This window comes from Stenella coeruleoalba (assembly GCF_951394435.1).
Source record: "Stenella coeruleoalba genome assembly, chromosome: 2".
Lineage (NCBI taxonomy): Eukaryota > Metazoa > Chordata > Mammalia > Artiodactyla > Delphinidae > Stenella > Stenella coeruleoalba.
Genome location: NC_137147.1, coordinates 90,916,183 through 90,939,376, shown reverse-complemented (window position 1 = coordinate 90,939,376; position 23,194 = coordinate 90,916,183). Strand labels below are relative to the sequence as shown.

At 42.1% G+C, this 23,194-nt stretch overlaps 1 protein-coding gene across 2 annotated transcripts in view; it reads left to right on the top strand.

The window, feature by feature from the left end:
* Positions 1-3,671: 3,671 nt before the first annotated feature.
* Positions 3,672-23,194, top strand: part of FBN1 (fibrillin 1) — a 253,699-nt gene continuing 234,176 nt past the window's right edge. Inside the window, exons 1-2 of one of the 2 annotated variants that reach the window (XM_079907012.1) lie at positions 3,672-3,856; positions 4,486-4,830. In XM_079907012.1, coding sequence (XP_079763138.1) covers positions 4,667-4,830 — 164 coding nt within the window. In that variant the 5' untranslated portion in view covers positions 3,672-3,856; positions 4,486-4,666. Of the gene's footprint in view, positions 3,857-4,225; positions 4,831-23,194 lie in introns of those variants that run through there. The other variant, XM_079907011.1, reaches the window with a different exon arrangement.

The window sequence follows — 23,194 nt, the reverse complement described above, 5'->3', positions numbered from 1 at the left end:
TAAATTATAAATATCTTCAAAAGTTCTTGAGATGGTATAGGGAACACATGGACATTTTTGTGTGTGTGTGTATCTGACAAACATATATGCTCCTGGTTTTTGGTAACAGTATTTCAGTCATTCTTTATAGAGTAACCCCTTTCCCATGACATGCATTATTATTGGGACCATCCATCAGGATGCTCCATCATTCTCTGGCCAGGACTGGGGGCTAGCTAGGCCAGTTGGACCCTAGCCTTTGAATCTGAACCCTGAGTGGGGTGGCAGAAGGACCAAATGATTGGAATCAATTCACCCCAATAGTATCACCCTGAAGAAGGTCTCCATGTGTTTCTGCTGCCTCTACCCAGACCTGCCTGCACTAGTCCCCATATAATTCCAACGTCAGGGTCAATGAGCCCTCTTCTAACCTGATAATACTTGAAGCAGTTTTTTTGCTTAAATTGTCTAGAGTTAGTTTTCTTGCTTGTAGATAGAGAACCCTGCTGACACATGTATTTATTCAGGGGATATAAAGTGATGAGAATGGCCTTGAAGCTAAAATATCAGAAGATTCCAACTGATAAAACAACAGCCAACAAACGAGTTATGTTTTGTAACAGTTTTTAGGACACTGTACACATTTCCTTGAATAAGGAATGTGACCTTGGCCTTAAGGATCCATAGTCCATCTAGGAAGAATAAGTACAGTGATTAAAAAAAGAGTTTAGCACAACAATATAATAAATATGCCAATTATCAGTGCCCAGCATAATGCTTGGCACAGAGTAAGCATACTACAATTGTGTATTACAATTAATATATTATTAAATCAGTGATTCAGGTAATAAGTACAATGAAGTTTGAACAAGAGAGAGATATCATGAGCAAAAAGTCCTCAGGAACAAGGAGGGATTTGAGCAGATTCTCTTAGGATGGGTGGAGTTTTTTGAAATGAAGAGGAGAAATAAGGGAATTCTAGCCCCATGGACTTATTTTGCAAGGAGTACGATAAGTTTAAAGAGAGGTGGCTCCTGAATCATCTGACATCAAGAAAATCTTATTGCAAATACATAATTTTCTTTATTTGCTACTGAATTTTGGTACTGGTAGCACACTGCTCTAATATATGTCGATTGCCTAGACAATGGGTGTATTTCTTACATATTTGAAAGAAATCTCTTTCAGTAGTCATGTTTTCAACCCCTTCTCGCTCCAACACTCTAGTTAAACCATGAGACTTATTGCCTTAAGAGGGGAATATATGGCCTAGGACTCCCACCCAATATGAAGAGGAACTAGAAAGTCTCTCCTCTACTTGAGAAAGGAGTCAAGGAGAAAAGAGGAGAAAAAAAAGGGCTAAGGCCTGAAGCAAGCATTTAATCTAAATCTCCTTTAGAGGTGAAACCCTGGAAGGCAGTTTAGGGTAAGGTTAGGAGGTAATAGAGATGTTCAGAAATGTTGGAAGAGGGGACTTGCAGGGCACCAGTGTTCACTCTTTGCTTCGTGGGCAAAAGCCTTAGAAAAGCCCTATGTTCAGCTGCTGCTGTCCAACACGTCACTGAGGGAGGACTCTAAGAGAGAGTACAGAGTGTCTCACATGCTGCTGGAGTGTAGAGAAAGCAGGCAGTTTCCAGATTCCCCAGAGGGTGCAGAACTTTCCAGAAAACTGGTGGGCAGGGCAAGGCCTTTGTGGATCTCCAACAAAGCCCTGCTTCTCCTGAGCCATGGTCCCTCTGCCCAGATTCTTTTCCCAGTCTGAACACCACCCTTACCTCTCCCTACCTGGGGAGCTTTTAAAAATGCCTGTGTCAAGGCTCAACTCGAGACTATTTAAATCAGAACCTCCAGGGATTGAGTCCTGGTGTCAGATTTTTTTTTCAAGTTCCCAGGTCATTCTACTGTATAGCCTGGGTTGAGAACCACTGCCCTAAGTAAAGTCTAGTCATGTGTTTGGATTTAAGTTAAACAACACTTCCTCAGGAAAGCCTTCTCTGGTCAGCCACAACCTAGGTCAAGTACTCCATTATATATCCTCCAAGCAAACAACCAGGACTTCTCCTTCTTGGCATTTAAAATTTGAGTCATCATTTGTCTCAAGTCTGCCTTTCCCTGTAGACTCTTATGTGAGGGGAGAAACATTTCTGCCTTGCTCACCCAGTAACTTGGTTCAACCACACACCAACTGGTACACAGTTTGTGTTCAGTAAATGCCTCTTGAACAGAGGCTTGCCTTTACTCAACCATGGGTGTGTGATCAAGGCTCCAATTCATGAATCTGGTAAGAGAATTTTTGCAGGTGAGGACTCAAACTAGACCGCATACTTATAGGGCTGTGACTTTACGTGGGCTCATATTTTTGAGAGTTTCACTGTTTTTATCTTCGAGATCATGGTGTCATAACAGTTCAGCAGGCTCATCATCACCATTGCAACCCTGTGTGGTCATTACTATTCCTGTCTTGCAACTGGAAAGAAGTTAAATAACTTGCCCAGGTCCCTATACACTATTGTCTGGGCACAAATAATCACAAATAAGGAAAACCCCTTTCAACAGGATTCCTGTTTGTGCTGCGCTCTTATTTCTGGCTTGACAGCTGGTGGCTACTACAGGGGTATTTTCTGGGGGGTCTCCAGTACCAGTGCCTAGGGCCCAGAGTGTGGCTTCCTGCCCTCCAACACCATTATAGGGTGCAGGCAACACGGGGCCTTATCTATATAAGGATACCATAAATACTATATTCTTCCAAGTCACTGTGCCCTGCTTGTCCTGGAGAGGCAGCCGCGTGTGTGTGTGTGTGTGTGTGTGTGTGTGTGTGTGAGGGAGAGGGAGAGGGAGAGGGAGAGGGAGAGGGAGAGGGAGACAGAGAATATGAATGTTTGGGGAGGTGAAATAGGGTCTAGGGTCTAGGGTCTAGGGTCGTCCAGGAGAAGCCCAATCTTAGCTGTGGGCTGGGGAAAAGGACCGCCCCTTCGCTGCCTCCATCCCAAACGCCAGGTTCCAATATTCACAGGCCTCTGGGTCGGAATCCCACTCAGACTCTTGGAGCATCTTGGGTTCAGCCTGGGTGACTTGAACCAAGGCTCAGAACCGCGCCTCGAGCGGGCTCTCGACGCCGGTGGCAGCGGCGGAGCCCCCTCCCCCGTTCGCACAGCAGCCCCGGCCGCCGCTGCGCCCCCGCCGCGCCCTGCCCCGGCCTCCGGGCCTCCGGCCTCCGCTCTGTGCCCAACCCGAGAGACGCAGTGAGGCGGCGCCGGGGAGACGCGGGCAACCGGGACGCGTCTCCTCTCTCGCCGGGGCCGCCGTCTCCAGCGCGCGTTCTAGGTACAGGTGGCACAGCCTTCCACGCCCGCAGGGCTTCCCAGATCGCGGGGGAGGCTAATCTCGGGTCTAGACCTCCCAGCCGCACTGCGGGTGAAACCGCTACTCGACTTCTTCCCTCAACTCCTCACCCCAAAACGCGAAATCCCAGGCCGGGCAGGACCCGATCACCTCTGCCTCCTCCCACTGCGCTAATCCTGCGAGCGAGGGAGGCCCCCGCGCCGAGGCGGTGGCTGGCAAAGGGGAGTGGAAAGGAAGGATGGATGGGGCCGAGGGGTGGGGTGGTGATGAGGGGGATGTAGGAGGGGGTGTCATTTTCTTTTTCCTTTCTTTTTTTAAAAAAAGTATTTCTCTCGCGAGAAACCGCTGCGCAGACGATACTTGAAGAGGTGGGGAAAGGAGGGGGCCGCGGGAGCCGCGGCAGAGACTGTGGGTGCCGCAGGCGGACAGGCGGCCACAGCTGGGACAGCTGCGGACAGAGCGGGGCAAGGGCTGCCGCGGCCAGGACCGAGGAACAGCTGCCGCCGCCTCGGGAACCGGAGCCGCCACTTCTCCAGTGGGTGCAGCTGGGGTCCCGACTGGGGTCGGGCGGCCACCGGGGCTGGAGCTTCAGCCACGGAGGCTTTTGCGTTTGCGCCGCGCTGAGGGCAGGGACAGGGACTGGGGTGAGGGGCTGTCCCGGAACGTCCAGAGCTGGCGCTGGCCCTCCCCTGCCTGACAGCTTCCTGGGCCGGGGCTCCCGGTGCCGGGCTCGGCGTCAGATGCTCAGGGGGCGGTGGCAGTGCCCGGAGCCGGCCGGGGACGGCGCGGCGGGCTTCCAGCCCCGCGGCTTGGCGGAGAGGACAGGCTGGGGAGCTGGGGTGTCAGAGCGCGCATCGCGCGCAATTCGTGCTAGTAAAAAATAAACGCAGCGAGCTTGCCCCAGGGTTTAGAACTGCTCGGGACATGGGTACTTTGCGGCGCTTTTTTCAGGCGGCGCCCGGGAGGCCGAGGGGCTGGCTGGAGCCGCTGCCGCCGGGGGCCTGGGCTTTTCAGCCAGCTGTGGACCAAACGGTCTTCACTTACCCAAAGTAACTGCGCCACGCGCAGGCGGCGCGCGGGTTGGGCTCGGGAATGGGGACCCCGAGGCTTCAGCATCCCGAAGCCCTGAATGTCTCCCCCGCTTCGGCGATTTGTCTGTTGCAGCTGGCAGGGGCCGCCTGAAGTGGGAGCAGCGCCTGGAGAAGGCGGGAGGAGCCCGGCCCAGGGGACGGGCGGCGGGAGAGCGGGACCCCGGCGGCGCGGCGCGCTCCAGGGCGCAGCGGCGGCCCCGGACCGAGCCCGGGGCGCGGCGAGAGGCGGCGGGAGCCGGCGGCCGCTCGACATCATGCGGCGAGGGGGGCTGCTGGAGGTCGCCCTGGGATTTACCGTGCTCTTAGCTTCCTACACGAGCCATGGGGCGGACGCCAATTTGGAGGCTGGGAACGTGAAGGAAACCAGAGCCAGCCGGGCCAAGAGAAGAGGCGGTGGAGGACACGACGCGCTTAAAGGGTAATGGAACGGGCCAGCTCCTTTGGTGTGGGTGTCCCCTCCCTCTTCTCCCGAGTATCAAGATCCAGAGGAACTGACAGGGTCGATTCTCGACAGTAGAAGGATCCTTGACAAGACCTCCTGGGGGCACCTTAGAGATGCAAGGGTTATCCAGTTCTCGCCGCGTTTGTGGCTAAACCACCTTGCCTCTACGCTTTAAGGATTTCTGCCCCAGAGGAGAGGTCATGGCTAAAAGGAATCTTGGGCCATTGTCGAGGCTGATTTTGGGAGGCGAGAAGGGTTCTTTGAGGAAGAAGGGGAGGAGCTGCGACTGAGAAGAGGAGCAGCCCATCCTTTCTCTTCATACCAATTCCGTTTGTGTTTAGGGAAAGTACTTGCCTTGTGGGCATCTTTGTAGATGCTCTGTTTGTAAGGGAGCAAGGAAAGAAAGGGATTTCAGGGACAGACAGTCAGAGAAGACAAATAGTTAATGGTTGGTTCTCCTCTAAGTTATGCTTATTAAAATTAGGGACTGAATTTTCCTTTCAGATGTCTACACTGGAAGCAGAGCAGGGCAAGTGTTTCTGAGAAGTTGTTTTGCGGTTGTTAGAAGCTCTTTATTTCATCCGGGCAGTAATGCTGCTGTGGCTGGCCTTGAAGGAGTGTTTTTAACCTGTCGTGTGTGTTACTCAGATGCAACTGAGCATTTCACCACCTTCTTATGCCCCTATTACAGAAAATGTTTTAGCAGAAAATATTTAAATCAGGCAGGTTGACTCTATAAGGATTGCCAGTTCCCTGAATTGAAGAAGGGTGGGAGTACACTTCCCTTAAAATTGTTCAAATTGAAAATGAAGTATCTCTTTCTGAGAGTGTTTAAGTTCAAGCCTCCGGAGAAGCAGCAGGATGGATTATATATGATCCATTTTGTCTCCTTGGAGGATCCTGTAATGAGCCTAGACAGTAAATACACAGAGGTTTCTATCAAGTTCTTATGATTCTCATTGCTGCTCTTTTTTGAGTAGTGGTGTAGTTTGATTATATGACCCTGAGTGACCAAGTGATGGTGTCCACTTGGATATGTGGCTGGACATTTCACGTATTCTTTTTTGTTATGGGCTGTTTTTATTATATATATGTAGTGAAATTTGTGTTTCTATGGCCCAGGTATGGGAAGGAAAAAGTACAGTAAACTGAACGGACCACTGTTTGAGCCCTGCTCTAGATCTGGGACGACATGGTTTTCAGAGCCAAGCACTTAGGCCGTGGTGGAATATGCATGGTTTTCTGACCCTAGGAAATAGTTATGATTAACTTAGTTCCATCTTGGCCTTTGTGGAAAATAAATCACGGATTCCAACAGTGCTGGAAAGGAAATTTGCTTATCATGTTAAGCCTGATACCGATCAGGCAGCAGACATGCCTTGCCCTGTGTGCACGGCCCATGGCCAGTTCAGTAGATGGACTGAAACTGATTTTCACCCTTTCTCAAAAGGACCTGATTTAGCCTAGCATTTTAACTTCAAAAAATATATTTCTGCCATATATATTAGCTTCATAGCTAAGCCTGATGGCATTGCTCCCACAGAGAGAGAGGAAGTAGGGGTTTAATTCTGTGGATGAAGGTCTGCAGGGAGACATTAGGCCTAGCCAGACATTTGTCTCGTCTCTATGTGCTATCACCAACCAGCGTGTTTCCTCGGGAGGCCCTAACTCAATGTGAAAACAGAAACTAAGCCTTACTTTGTTGCTTAACAGGCTGTCCCATGCTTTTACTCACACCAGCACGTAGTTCTTCTGGGTTTTACATTTTTTTTAGATTATAAAGAAACACTTCTCTGTGTTACAGTATTTGGTCACTAACGTGGACGTTACCTTATTGCAAACTCTTCATAAAGCCTTCCCCCAAACATGGTATTAATAGATCAGTAATTATGCGTGTTCCTAATTCTCATGTTATCTATGAGATTTTGCATACATATGAAAAGTTTAACAAATATAATTAACCTTTATAGCATAACAATGTATATTAATATGCTGTAATAATGAACCTTTATAATATAAAGGTCTTTATTTTTACAGTTCTTATGTTATCTAAAATGTTATTTGTATATAATATATGTATTATATACGTATACTTGGGGTTAAAAATAAAAATTTAAAAGGATATACAATCAAAAATATTTAATGGTACATACCTCTCAGATACCATTGTCTTATGTATTTTTCTAGAAATAGTATAATACATATCCACATATATATATAATATATATGTATATACACACACACAGATAGATATGTGTGTGTATCCTTTTTAATGCATAGAATATACCATACATACTGTTCGAACCTTGCTTACTTTTATATATCTTCAGTGCATCCATCTATCAACTCATAGGGATCTATTTCGTGCATTCTCTTGGCGTATAGAATCCCATAATGTGGCTGGAACATTTCCCTAATGATGGCTCTTTAGATTATATGAAATTTTTTGCTGTTACCAACATTCTTCTACTTGCTTGTTTGTGTACATGTGAATATTTATATGTAATACAAATTAATAAAGGAAAATAGAATTGCTGGATCAAAGGTTTACCCATAAGTTTTAAACAAATGCCAATTTTGATCTTAAATCTGAATAGCATTTGAGATGTATTCTCTCTGCTTATTGCTATTACAGTCTCACATGAATAAGTTTTTTAACCACACCGTGCTGTATAAATCATCAGGAAGAGCAGTTGTGTGTTCCATTTTTCCAGTTATTGCTTAAAACTTCTATTTTTGCGAGTTAAAATATTACCAGCTTCAGAACTAACCTCTCTGACTACAGTAAAACCTGTTTACCATTTTGATGCACAGTCTATGAAGTGAAAGTGATTTGTAACCCCTAAGTCCGCCTGATGCCCTGTTGGTGGCAGCAACTTTCAGCACCTCACTAATATTTCCTCTAGGTAAAAGGTACTTTAAACTCATCAGTGTCTTCCACGCATTGATCTGGGCTCTCCTACAAATTACTGCCTTCTTCTCTTTCTCTGATGTGACAGGTGACCACAGAATTTGTCTGGGTATTCTTCTTCGGATATGTATGCCTTTCCTGTCAGCTCCTTTGTGTCCCAGACAGGAACCTGCGTGGTTTTTCCCTCTTTGGGTGTGTAGTCCTAGCCTGTCTTTCTCTCTTCCCATCCTGTTGCAGGTGTTCTTTTTTTTTTTTCCCTTCTCACTGGGCAGCAGAAGTTGTTCCACAGTGGAAATTTAAGCATCCTCAAGTTTCTTCCCAGCTTTCGCTGTGTTTTCTTAGAGTAAATCGCCAATTTCTGTTTTTACAGGAAATCCTTTTTTTAATGGAATGAGTGTGGTCCCCAGTCACTCTGAAAAAATTACATTTCTCTGTGTTTTGAAATGAGACTTTTGCAAGTTTCAAAAACGTTTTCAAGTAATAAATGTATAGTAGTTTTTGTTTGCCTGGGCACTGCTTAACATGTGTGAAATGACTTTATGAGAAATAATAAAATCCTAGCTTGTTTGAATTTTAGTTCAGAAGAATTTTTCTCAGCTAAATTCTTAACTTCTGTGATTAGGCAAAAAGTGTGGGAGACGATCTAATTTTAAAAAAACACATAACTCTACTTGAATAGCAGTACTTATGCACCATTTATTTATGTTTGCCTTATTGCTTTAGCTCCTAAATAAGGAAATATTACAGTTTCCCATCAAAGGGAAAAATTCTTTAGAGTGAAACCTCCTTTTCCCAAATCTCTGATAAGATGGACTGAGAACTTCTATGCTTATTGCCTGGCTTATAAGTGTATGAGACTGGTTGTATTTCACACAATTTGTCCCCTTGTGCGTGGTTCCTTTTGGTCTTTGTTTATTTGTTTATTTTTTTCCAGGGGTCTTGTTACCAGAAAAATATACATGGAACAGTTCATACACAGGATAGATTATGTGATGACAAACTCAGAGGGATTAATTACACAGACGTCTGTTATTAAAATAAAGACCTTTAGCAGGGCACACAGAAAAAGTTCTGTAGACTTCATAAAGTCCATTTTACTTTATAAAGAAGACTTTAAGACTTCATCCGAAGTCAGATAGGCTAATAATTAAATATGGGGAAAAACTCCTGCCGTGGTATGGTTTGTCATTTCATTTACTAAATAGATTAAGCTAAAATATTGCGAAAGCATTAAAAAAAGATATTCTTAAATAAAAGGTTTCAGCAATTCCACATTTTAAACAAGAAGATGGAGACAAAATATTATTTATGGGATTTATTTTGTAACATTTAAGACATAGAGATTATTTATAAACATGCATAAGTTGTTGGTATCACAAATTAATTTAAACATATTGATACATCAAGTTATAGTGAAACGAGGTTAGGGATGATGGAAATGGCAGTACAGACATCCCTACAAGCTTATTTGGAATTTTCTAAAAAAATAGTGAAACATTCCTCCGTCTTCTTGTATAGCAGGTACTTTAAAAGATTATAGTATTATGCTACTGACTCTAGTCAGGCCAAATGCTGGACAAATTATTAGGATATTCACACATAATTTGTTTGCTTTTTCCTGCAATAAACCAAGCAATGAGCCTAACCAATTTCTGAATTTTAGCCTTAATTTTCAAGGTGAAAATAAGATTTAAAAACTGTTTTCTTGAAAGAGAAATAAATTGTATTAACAATTTCTTTGTGTCTAGAAACTAACCCAACAAATAGGCCTATTCTAGAACCTTAGAATTTTGTTCCATGAAATTTTTTAAGAAAACTGAAATCAGTAACGTATCAGGCCTGAGTTATATGGCAGGCATATGAGAGTTTAATATTTCAGGTTTGTTAAGCTTGATTTTCCCATTAGATTGTAAAATCATCAAAAGCAAGAATCCCGTCATAAGCGTTTTCACACTAACTTGTGGAAGCTGGGATTCAAAGAATTCATTAATTCAAGAAGCCTTGATTGAATGCTGCCTTGCTTTGTGGAATGCCAGAGACATATAGCACCCACAGCCTGGAGAGGCTTAATATTTGGTAGGAGAATCAGATGCATTACAAAAATCAGGAGGCAGCAGAAAGGTAGGAAAGGGCATGGGGTATAGGAGTAAGTAAAAAATAAATAATAATAACATTTGTAGCAGTGGTAGGTGACGATTAGATGACATTTAGGTACCAGGCACTTGTCTTAGTGTTTTACATATTATAGCTCATTCTATGCTCATAACATCTCTATAGGGTGAGTCCTTTTATTACCTTCCCTTTACAGCTGTGAGAGCTGAGATATGCAAAGGTTAAGTTTTAAAGACAAATTCTTAATATTAAATTTTCTTTCTCCATTAATTTTAGTTATGGATTTGGTTTTCATTCCTCTGGACAAAAATGCAGTACTAAGACTTTGGTAAAATTCCACTTAGAATTCCTAATATTCCTTCATGCTAGTTCACAAATCCCAGGTATAGTTAATAATGTAGTAATATAATATTTTGTCACACAAGAAACTTTGATATTTCTGCAAAGGCACTGATAAAACACAGAAGGACTTACAGAATGTCTGAGCTGTGGGGTCTTTGGGTAGCACGTGTATTTTTGTATTATACCTTGAACTTCTATTGAGTGTGGTAGGTAACCATCACAGGCACCCTCCGTCTGCATTGCCCATGGTTCCGAGCTGGAGACATTCCTCATTATGTCATTCAGAATCTCTTGCTCTCATGTTCCACGTGAGGAACTTCTTTCAGAATAGAGTTGCAAGAGATGTTTCTCTTTCCAGGGGAAACTGGTATGTGTCTTAAGTTCTCATCAGTATGATGAGCTATTTAATTCTTTCTGTGTCATTTTTCACCTTGGTTGTATCCTATGGGAAAGAATAGCAAGCTCTGCTATATCACTCACTATTGCACTGTACATATATTATTCATTTAATACACAGCTCCTTTATGAGGAACATTCTACCTACTTGCCCATTTAACAGGTGAGGAAACTGAGGGATGCAGTTTTTCAGTAATTTTTAGTTATTCCTCCAGGGACATAAACTAGTAAGAGATAGAGTTGGGGAATCTGGCTTCCTAGTGAGTGCTCTTAACCAATATATTTTAATGATTCTCAATTACAATAAATCCTATATGTGGTAACTTTCTTTCTTCCACATTCCTGATACCTTCACTTTGCCAGCATGTTCTACCATTGCTGTGGAGAAAGACTCAATGTTTATCAAAGGCAGATGCAGTCCTATGACTAGGGACGCATCATTGTGGGAATGAGATTTTTCAGAAAAGACTTCACAGTGAAAGTCTGTCAGGGGTTAGCAAACCGTGGACCAGACTGCCTGTTTTGTAAGAAAAATTGTATTGAAACAAAGCCATGCCCATTTGTTTATGCTTTACCTATGTCTGCTTTCACACATAGTTGCAGAGTGAGAGTAGTTGTGACAGACAGTAGGGCACCGCAAAACTGAATTATTTGCTGCTTGGCCCTTTACAGAAAAGGTTTGCTAATCTCTGGTCTATGTGATAAATAAGTGACTACTTAGTAAGGGAGTACTGAGAACTTCCTGAAGGCTCAGTTTTTGTTTGTTTTATCACTAGGTATACCTAGGAACTGGGCACATGGTAAGAATTCAGTAGACAATTTTTGAATGTCTGACCAATTTGATTGATTGACTGGGTAAGGTAAATTATATATATATTAGAGCTTGGAGGAAGTATAGGAGAGAAATAAGGAAAAATTTGAGTGAAAAAAGCATGAAACAAAAAGGATATAAGGTGTTTGGGATTGAGGGTCATTGAGTATGATGGGCAGGGTTTGCACTGCATGGCTTCGGGGGTTCATAGTGTTCATAGTGTAGCCTATGCAAGTAGTGCCCCCTGAAGGTGTGCAGCATGCAACCATGTGTGTCTGTCCATAGGTTGGGGTGGGAGAGGGACTAAAGGACACATGATGCTACTATCCGATTGTTGTGAAAGCTGAGGATGGTGAGCTAGTAAAGGATTCTAAGATGGGAACATGATCCGATCTCTGCCACGCTGGCCAACGTGTCAAAGGAATATGGTTTAGTGAGTAGGGAGACTAGAGGCAGGGAGATTTGTGAGGCTAATTTAGGAGTCGAGTCATGGCGAGAGTGGGTGATGGCCAGAGCAACAGCAGTGGAGGGGGTGAAGAGGAGGCTCGAGTGGCAGCATGAGCAGTACTTGACCACTTGGTTGTGACAGGCAAAGGCGAGGAGGCACCTGGGTACTCCCACGTCCATCTACATTGAAACTGATTATATGTAAAAACATTATAGCATCATTAATGAGAAACTGAAGAGAGACAAAGTCATTCCTAGTCCCTCTGCTACAAGGAAACAAGCTATTTTTGTTTGTGAGTGTTTTGGTTATCTTATTGCTATGTAACAAATTACCCCAAATTTAGTGGCTTAAAGCAACAATAATTTTATTATTTCTTATGATTCTGGAGGGCAGGAATTTGGACAGGACACAGTGGGGAATCTTGTCTCTGCTTTCCACAATGTCTATTGGGTCTAGAATGAGTAAGATGACTTCTCCACGTGTGTTTCTTGTTCTGTGATCATGGACTGGCACCTGCAGCCCTGTTTACTTTGGTGTGGTTGATCCAAATGGATGGACAGAGGAAGAGACTAAAGGAAGCAAAGAGCCACTTGTCTGGCTCTGCTGGGGGTCTTACAGGTTTTAAAGCTATCTCCTATGTGATCTCCTGCCTAGGCCTGCCCCTGGGGATGGGGCCACTGAGTGTGTTTTTGCAAATGGGGAAACTGAGCCCCAGGTGCAGCTACCAGGCCTTGTTCAGGGTAAGTGTCTGTTAGGGCTGGATCTTGAACAATAGCCTCTTCATCTCTGGTCACATGTTTTAACCCCATCTGTTGTCCACAGACTGAGTTGAATGGCTAAGAGCTGGCTGGAAGGGCTTAAGTGGGTTCACATGTTATCAGGGTTGGCTGGGTTTCTTGGTTCTCCTGCATATAGTCTCAGATTGTCTCCCTTTCCATATGGACCATCCAGCAGCATAGCCAGACTTTTTACAAGGCAGCTCAGGATACCAAGAAAACAAAAGTGGAAGCTACCAGACTTTCTTCAGACAGCCTGGTCCGAAATTCCGTGCAAGTCACAGACCTTGCTCAGGTTCAAGGGCATGGACTAACGAGCTCTGCCTCTTGATGCAGGTGAGGAGTAGCCTATGTCTGCAGGGAGGGGAGGAATTTGGGGCAGCCTCTTTGGAGATTAGCTACCACAGTGAGGCAGCGGGTGTTTGAGAAGGATAATAAGATGTTTCAATTCTAACTTGATCGAGTCTGATTGACTTAGTTTCCCATTGAAGAGGCTTCATTGTATTTTGCTTACTGCAACCTCAGAATGCAAAACGCTACATGAATAATGTATCTCTGTGATCTTTTAGATTAATGTTAGGGGCATTGTCCTTAGTTTGCATTTAAAGAACTCACAAACCCCAGGAATAAAATCATAGTTCCTAAAAAACTGGCAAATTTTGTTTTTCCAAATAAAAGAATTATAAAACTCCTAACTTTCCGCCCATTTCCTTTAGCCTCTAAGAAACTCAGGGACAAATTTAATGCACAGTCACTTAATTTTATTAATTTAGGTATCTGACATGTTTTACATTCCTTCTACGTGGGATTTGACTTTCAATTTCTATCAATAGCCCCATTTCTATATATCTGTCGGTATAGTATACCTCAGAAACATTTTTTTTCTGCAATCAGGGATTATAATTAGTAAATAAAGATAGATGTGCAATTGTCATTAGAACTGGTATTGTAGTGAGCCGAACTAGATTATTTTTTGCGTAAATGGAGTAGCCACATTGTTAATAGAATAAAATTGGGTTAGGAATACAGTCGTTTGGATTGTAGACCCAAAGCTCTATTACATCAAATCCTAGTTTTAAGTTCTTGTGACTTACCACTTTCTCAAGTGGCTTTTTTTTGGTTGAAGTTATCACTGAGTCTATTTATTCAGCCTCCTCAGAGCGGAAGGGAGAGAGGAAAATTCGCTATCTCCACCATTCCCAGCCAAAGATGTATTCCAGACGGCAAGCAGGCTCAGAGCGGGGGAACTGTGCCGTTAGACAAGTGATTTGGTTCAGTGTTTTGAAGGGTTGTGAATTCCTAGACCATCAGTCATACTTACATTCAAATATAAGTATCCAAACACATCTAAGTCCAAATATAGTACAACCATTCTATGATGTTGGTGTTGGGAGGCAAGATTTATGTCGGCTCTATGGACGCATTATGTCTGCTGTTAAGTTCATGGTTTTGAACTGAAGTGTAGTAAAATCTCTGTTAATAAAGAGATGTATTCCAGAGACAGGCTTTTGTTTTGTTTTGTTTTGTTTTTCTGTTTCTTCTCCTTTTCCTTCGTCCTCTTCCTCTTTTTCTTCTTCTTTCTCGTTGCCATTTTCTCCTCCTTTTTCTTTTTCTTTTTCATCATTGTCATCTCATCTTCTTTTTCTTCTTCTTCTTTAACTTCCTAAGCTGAGCTACAAATAAAATAGGGATAATAAGAATATCAAATAAGGGTTAAACATTAAGAAAAAGAAATTCTAAATAAAATGTTCATTTTTACTTGGGGGTCTTGGGGTGTTCAAAAAGAAAACCAGAGGTAAGGTTTTTGTTAGGGGAGGGAAGGAGAAAGATTGAGGGAGGCAGGAGGAGAGAGTTTGGAGAAAGTTCTAGAGTGGAGTCCCATCAGCCAGTGGACCTGGGCTGGACAGAGAAGATGCTGGTGTCTGACAGATACTGATGAAAACCACCTCATTCCTGGCCACGTTGGTACCAGGCTCTTCAGGAGACCAGGGGCTTATGGAGGAGAGGCAGGATATGAAAGAAGGATGCTTGGATGTCAGAAAAGATTCCTATAAAAACATTTAGAGGAATATAATGGAAAAGCAGGTTAATCCACCATTTATTATGAACCTGCGTATATGGTACCATGTTGTTGGGCGCATCCCCTCTCCTCATGGATAATGGTTTTTTCCTACCATTTCCCCTGTCCATTTGGTGCCAATTTATGAGATCGTGTAGTCAGACCCTCATAGGTTGGTGCCTTTGATGAGTAACTTTTAAAGACGCTTCTTGTTTGTAGATGTTGTTTTTTCATGACTCCAGTCTACCTCCATAGTCAGGCCATCCATCTTTATAAAACTATTACAAAATGGTTATAGTGGCAAAGACGTTAGAAATTTATAGATGCTGAAACTGAGGCCCAGAGAAAGTTCGTTAGAAAGCGCTCAGGGTTCTTATTTTCTTCTCCACTTCCTAGGTGTGGAAGCTGAGCCACACGGTGGCAAAGGCGGATTTAAGTAGAAGTGTGTTATCGGGTAGGAGATCACGCCTCCTAGTTGTCTTCTTCCCCTAGAAAGGGTGACGGATATCTGCAAGTCCTCAGCTGTGCTGCCAATAAGCAAACGCCCTACGTCATGTGGGCACGAACATTTTTCTTGTTCTTGTTTATCTGGCCTTAGGCAGTGCGATCAGTCTCTCAGTGGGCAACCCTGATGGCAGGCTGCGCACTGGAGTTTTAGCTCCACGGTTCCACCTTGCTGTCAGCGGAAGCCTCCAGATTAGGTGGGGTTGAGTGGGATGGGGCTTTTTAAGGGAGGTGATTGCTAGGGAGCGGGGTAGGGAGGGGGTGGGAGAAAGAGAAGTGGGAGTCTTCTCTGGGAGTCTTATGGGTAACTCCCTCCATCCCCACACTCACACTAATAATTAGCAATTAAAGCATCAGATGTCCTAGGATGAACCATGGCAGTTCTAGGTCTGTAAGCTCAGACTCTGTATCTTATAAGTTGCTGACTCAGCTGTCTACACTACCAATTTATAAATTTAGATTCCAAGCAAGAAGCATGCCAGTGAAGAAAAAAAATCTTAAATTCTTGTCTTCTGTATCATCTATCCCACCAATTTTATAGAACACTTGCCTACTTCAAGTGACAACTATTTATTGAGCATCAGCTATGTTTGAATTGGACCTAATGCTGAATTCTCAGAATGAACACCCTGTCTCAAGCCTGTTGATATTATTATCTTCTTCCACGGATTCTAGGCAGAACTACATGTGGACTCTCTTTCTCTCCCTTTACTGATGGGGTTAATGTCTGAGCTGATGTGAACAAGTGCCTTTCCGGGAAGGATTTGATATACAACCTTCAAGTCGGCACCTAGTTTTTAGTCTTTCATGGACTGCTGCTGCTTCACACCCCAGAGTTTAGGCCACTGACCTCAAGTTTGCAAATTTTATATCCCATTACCACCCTGTGAGCTCTGTATCCCCCAGGGCCACATAGTTGATGTTTTAGCTGGAATCTGAGAAAGTGTCTGCACATTCCCTGAAGAGTTGGCTAGGAGTGATTTGGCAGTTCAGCCATAAAAACCCAGAGCTAGTGGCTGGGGTATATGTTATAATTACTTCACACTGTTTCCTATTTGAGCCTGGTTGTGGGTAGCTGGGTAGAGTGGTATTGCTTGTGGGATTATATTTGAAAGGACCAAGGAGTCATTTTCAGTGAACACTAATAACCATTGGCTGTGTTTTCAGGGAGGCTTGGAAGTGTGGATACAGAAATGCCTGGGGTCAAATCGTGGCTCCACCACCTACTAGGAAGGAATCTCAGACAAGTGCCTTGACCTGTCTGAGCCTCAGTTTCCTCAGCTGTAAAATGAGATTATAATACTCACCCCTCTGAGTTGTCCCAAGATTTAATGAGATAATACATTTCAAGTTCCTGGTACAGGGCCTGATGCATTTATCTAAAGTTAGATGATCATTAATATCTGGATACCACAGTCTCCACTTTCTCATCTTGGAGCTAATTACTTTCAGAAGCATAGGAAGCGAACTTGAACTTCAAAAATTTTTAAATTATAATCTTAATGGAAACTTCCTTTGTCTGTGGAGATCTGGTTATACATACCTGAAGGCGACGTATGGATAAGGTTTTTATTTTTTCAATTTCCCCTTCCCCCAAATTATTCCTTATTAATATTGCCCCCCCCCCACTGCCCCGCCAATGCTCTCAAAGAAGTTTGCATTTTTTTACTGGCAGATCTGGCAAACGGTCTTGTCTCCTTCCTGATGAACACTTTCTTTTTCAAGAACCTTTGTGAAAGGAATTTAGATTTTAGGAAATGGAAGCACTGGCCTGAAAACCACTTTCTTTGGCAGTATTGCAAAGAGATGCCCTGAGAGTTGGGACTGTTTTGTGGTCACATGGTTGGCCGTTTTGGAAATGTGCTTTAATTGCCTTATCAGAGTAAAGATTTGGTTATGATTGGGTAGACAAGATGACCACTGGTAATTCCAAGTCATACTACCTTTCAGCTTATGATCTCAGAGATAAAGAGAGAAACTCTTTCCCAGCGTTCACACATCAGATCTCACTGAGAACTCTGGCACTGCTCCTGTCACGTGCCCATCACTGTGACCAAAGAAATTGGGCACTTGGGCTGTCCAGGACTGAGGGATGTGGAATGGGTTCCTCTTAGGAAAGAGGAGTTCAGGTAGCAAAAAAGAGGAAGGATGCTGAGTGGGAAACACGACACATCTGCCTCTGGACCAAGAAAGCTCCCTTTTCCACAGACCCAGTACTCCATCTCGCTCCGTCGTTGCTGTTCTCTCTAGGCGCCTTGTGGACAGGCCTTTCTTGTGTGATTTGGGGCCAGGCTGACTCAGATTAGCCGCCCCTGAGAAGAGCCATGGCCTTCACTTTCCAACTGAGCATTCCCTTCCTTTGGCTTCATGCCTTGTAGCAACGTAATGCTCAGTCAGTACAAAGGGATTCTTATTTGTTGTTTTTCTTCTGTGCCCTGTTTCTTTTGAGAAATTGAAAATCTTTTCAGTTTTTTCATTTTCTTTTAATGATTCCCGTTTTGATTTTAATGAGAGTTGGCTTTGAAGAGATCTTAAACTATTGAACATCTGGGAAAGTGGACCAAAACATACATTATCTTAATTTAGACAAAGCTTTGATAGAATTCCTATACCCTGCACCCTTATACACCAACCTCTGTTTAACTGATTGACAATAAGCTCTAAGAAGTTGCGGTTGCTTCACATTTATTCACAGCCTATAAAAATAAGACTGCTTTAAATAAGGAATAGTTTAAACAGATAATAGTTATTTTTCTGCTTGTCATTAAACATGTTCAAATTACCTAATATCTCTCATTCCCTTGGGGTAAATCACACAACCACCAATACCATCGAAGTTTATAAAAAAGCAAAAATATAGATACAAACAAACAAACAAATACCAGGTACTTTCTCTACTCTGCCAACTTCCCAGGAAATAAATAAACCTCAAATAACAAAATAAGCTTTCCTTTTTAAACTTTTGAAAACCTTTTAAGAATTTTACAAGAATATGCACGCCAGGTTTTCCTACTTCTTCTTCTTCTTCTTTTTTTTTTTTGTCAGCAATTCTGACTTATTATATTGTTGAACATTTGGCAGAATTCTAGACAACATGTCTAATTTGACCTTGGATTGACCCAACTGCTCATATGCATTTGGGGCCCCTCCTTGAAAATAAGTTGACACATTGTCACACATCGAAGAATCAGAAAACATAACAGGCTTCCTTGCTAAATTATTTCCTCCTTTTGTTTCCTATTTCCCATGACTATAAGAATTCTTGCATTTGTGAACATGTCAGCCCTCTTATGGACCGGATACAAATCAGTACCTTTCCCCTCAAACTCTTTTATTAACTGATAGATGTATGTTTGTCATAAAGAAAGATACGGTGTCCTTATGAAAATGAATCATGTCAGAAAGCAGTTCAATGCCCAAGGGAACCCATTCCCTGGGCTGATACGCTTAACTATTTGCACAAGGGTGATTAAGTCATTTGTTCTTGGATTCCTCATCTAATGAACATGAACCTTATTTGAGTAGCCGCATATGTGAGATTCACAGAAGCATTTTGGTTAGTTCTTACCACTTGCTTAAGATGGTAAACATGGTGGGATTGGACTGTTATTATATCTAAATGGGGATCCCCATCCTGCTCAAGAATGTTGAGTGGTATAGCAGATAGAAACGGTTGTTATATGAATGAAAAAAAAAAAGCAGAAGTGTGGTGTCATGATATGTAGGAGAGTATGGCTATAGGATGAACTAGGCCAGATGCTGCTGCAAAGTTGTTGTTTTCTAACTTTTTAATATGGAAAATTTCAAATATATACAAAACTAGAGAGAGTACTACAATGAAGCTCCAACTTCAGCAGTTATCAATGAATGGTCAATCTTATTTTACCTACTTCTCTTCCCTGCCACAGATTATTTTAAAGTAAATCCCTGAAAAATAATTTAATTAGCAAACATTTCATTATGCATCTGTAAATGGCAAGGACTCTTTAAGAAACAAATATAATGATAACTAATAAGAACCTGCTGTATAAAAAAGTAAATAAAATAAAATTCAAAAAAAAGAAACAAACATAATACTATCACATTTAAAATTAGCATTACTTTAAAAAATATCAAATATCTAGTGAGTATTTGATAATATTATTTTGATATTTGCTAATATATAAATTTGATTAGTATTATCAGATTTCCCTGATTAGGTTATAAATGTATTTTTTTATAGTTCATTCAAATCAGGATCCAAATTAAGTCCATATTTTGTAATTGGTTGATAAATCTCCTAAATATTTTAAAATATATAGATTGTCCCTCTGTCATTTTTTTTCCTTGTAATTTATTTATTGAAGAAATTGGTTCATGCTGTATATCACTTCTATGCGGAATGTAAAAAAGCTGAACTTAGAAACAAAGAGTAGAGTGGTGGTTTCCAGGGTCTGGAGGGTAGGGGAAATGGGGAGAGATTGGTCAGAGGGTTACAAACTTCTAGTTATAAGATGAAAAAGCTTTGAGCATTTAAGGTGCAGCTTGTTGAGTATAGCTAGCAATATTGTATTAAATACTTGGAAGTTGCTAAGAGAGGAGATCTTAAATGTTCTCACCACACACACACACACACACACACACACACACACACACACACACACTAGTAATTATGTAACCAAGTGCAGGTGTTAGCTAATGCTTTGGTGGTAATCATTTTGCAATATATAAATGTATCAAATTGTCATGTTGTATACTTTAAACTTATACAATATTATGTGTCAATTATATCTAATAAAGCTGGGGAAAAAAATAAAAAGAAATTGGTTCATGACCTATAGGGCAGTGTTACTTAAAATGCCAGTCCATTAGATGCTTGTTTTCAGTCTGTGATGAGATGAGGAGCATGTGTCAGAATATAAATGCAGTATGTCATTAAGCACGCTATTTAGCTGAGCTGATATTTTTTCATAGCAAGACTTTCTAGATGAAGGAAGCAGTGAGATGACTTAGATTCAAGCTTAAGCTCCTTATCTCATTATAGATTAGTAATGTATAGTGTGTGGACCGGCACTGGCCTGTCCTTGGACCACACTTGGGGTACACAGCTGCAGGGTTTCTTACAGTCTGTTGATAACTGCTTCCCAGTGGTGGTGGTGCTTATTGTGTTCCTCTGTTCCCTGTATTTGCTGTGACTTGCTAGCCAGAGCTAGAAGCTTGATTCAATTCAGAATCAACTTTTTGGCAAGAAGACTTTATAAGTGGTGTTTGTACTTCCATTCGGAGGCATATCATGTCTGCTAGTCTCTCTTTTTGTGACGTTAGCAGCCATTGAGGATCATTGTCGAGGTCCATTAATTTATTAGGGTAGCAGAATGGGAATATTTGAATTCTTTCATTTCTTATTGGTTTATTAGTACTGGAAAGTTTTACATCTAGTTTTAAACTTATGCTCGATGCCTCACAGCCAGCAATGTCTGCAATGCTGTCAGACATGCTTTTTCTGCACTTGTCTAAACTGACCCATGACTTTGACAGTTGTGGAAGGATTATTCAATATCTAATGCTAGGCATAGCAATTATGAGGTGTAACACTGTGGAAAATTTACACAGAAGGAGCCAGGCACTTGAGAGGGCGGACAAGGAAGGATATAATTCTGCAAGGGTTCATTCCTCTCCTGTCAGCCCATGATCTTTTGTGCGAGTCAAGACGGAGACTTGAGTCTCCATGACTCAAGTATTGAGTAGGAGTTTGCACTGCATTGAGTAGGAGTTTCAGGCAAGGGGTTATAAAAAGTTGGTGAGATTTTGGACAATGAGTGGAAAGAAGATGTTTGCAGATATTTTAACATTCAGAAGGGAATGTTTGTACCCTCATTTCAGCATTGTTTTCTCAGGAATGCTCTTTTTATTTAAGAAATAGGAGCTTTTAACTATACTTATTGTGGCAATCATTTTATAATATATGTAAGTCAGATAATTATACTATATACTTTAAGCTTATGCAGTGCCATATGTCAATTATATCTCAATAAAACTGGAAAAAAACAATCAAAAATAGATAGGAACTAATACTAATAAGCTTTAGTGATTCAAATGAAAGATTCTGAAAAACACTGGTATACCCAGATCCCCTTGGGAAAGGTACAAAGGGATTAGAGCTGCTCCAGTAGCTTCACTCTGAGTGTTTGTGGGGGCTAGGGTGTGTGTGTGCGCGCGCGCGCGCACGGGCGCGTGCTCGCACTAGCATACAAGCTGCACTTCCCGTGTGTTTCATGTCAGTAAAAGATGTATGCCATTCTTTGGGGCCTGACATATTTCTGCTACCTGGTGTCAAACTCCCTGGGAAACTGATTTTAAAACAGAAGCTTTGTCTTTGGGAGCTGCTGTAGAGAAGATCTGGAAACCGTTTAGGTATGTTAGGAGGTAGAATGGGATGGATGTGCCAGCAGCAGCTCCTTCTCAGAGGTTGTTACTACGTGCAAGTGTCGGCTAGTATTTAGCACCCACTCTGCTTGATGATGAAACACCAATGCTGTCACACCTTCTCCAGAGCCCAAAAGGTATTGAGAAGACACTGCTGGCATCACTCAGGCGGAGAGGGATATCTTTCGGATCGGATTTCAGGGAAGAGCTGTGCTGGCGTTTGGGATGAGAGTTGCCACTTTCTCCATGTAATGGACAGCGTGCCAGCAGCCTCTGAATTAAGTCATAGAGACGTGAATCTGGAGAGTTTTTTAGAACATCATCTGGGTCACCCTGGCCTTTGTGCCGCTTATTGTCTTCCTAAGCCAGGTCAGATAGTGCCTGCATGACCTGATGGTTTTGCTTGAAGCTACTTTTCAAAAGACAAGATGTAGCTGTGTTCAAGTGTATACACAGAACACATTCCAGTAGCAGCTATGAGTAAGTGTTGAATTATCCACATTTTGAATCTCTACATTGCTCCCCATCCACCACTCCCCCAAACACTGCACATGTTAAGAGCTGAGAGATATTTTTTACCAGAGGGAACAGGGCAGGATATTCACCATGTAGAAACTTTCAGAAACAGAAGTACCAGTCTGTAGGAGTGAATGTTCCTAAAAATGTATTCCTGGGCTTCCCTGGTGGCACAGTGGTTGAGAGTCCACCTGCCGATGCAGGGTTTGTGCCCCGGTCCGGGAAGATCCCACATGCCGCGGAGCGGCTGGGCCCGTGAGCCATGACTGCTGGGCCTGCGCGTCCAGGACCTGTGCTCCGCAACGGGAGAGGCCACAACAGTGAGAGGCCACAACAGTGAGAGGCCCGCGTACCGCAAAAAAAAAAAAAATGTATTCCTTTTACCATTGCTTTCCTTTTCCAATATACTTTGTGAGTTCTGCTTAAAATTTTTGTTTTTGCAGACTTAAGAAAAGAAAACCAGAGCACAAAAAATTATGCACAAATGAGTTTATATAAAGGAACACATTCTCTTTGGGGTATTTATGGAAACATCTTTTCCAATCTCTAAAAATCTTTAGTACTAGCCTTGGAATGTTTTATTAATAAATTCTTTTGGTTTTTAATTAGTGATTTATGACATGTTTCCATTGTGTAGCCTTTGAATAATTACTTCACTTCCCTGACTCTTAGGTTCCTCATCTGAAAATGAGCACAGCAATGCATATTCTTGATAGGATTTTGGGGAAGAGTCACACAATCATTTTGTAAATTATAAAGCTCTCTAAACATTGCTAATTATTATTTTTATTCTACATGGTGATTTCATATGGACTAGATAAATTCCTGATTCAGTCAGGTTCCCTCAAATTTAAATTAGACTGTTTTTATTAAAATTGTTCCAATATCCAAAAGTTTAAAAATAAATGCTTACAACTTTACCTCAATTGAAAAGCTTAAAAAAAAAAAAACTTCGTCAAGTTCTTAATTCCTAATATTGTGAATTGTTAATTTCTATGAAATAATCTCAACTATGGCATGCCATTAACTAGCTTCCTCTGCCTTTTTAGAAACTTAAACT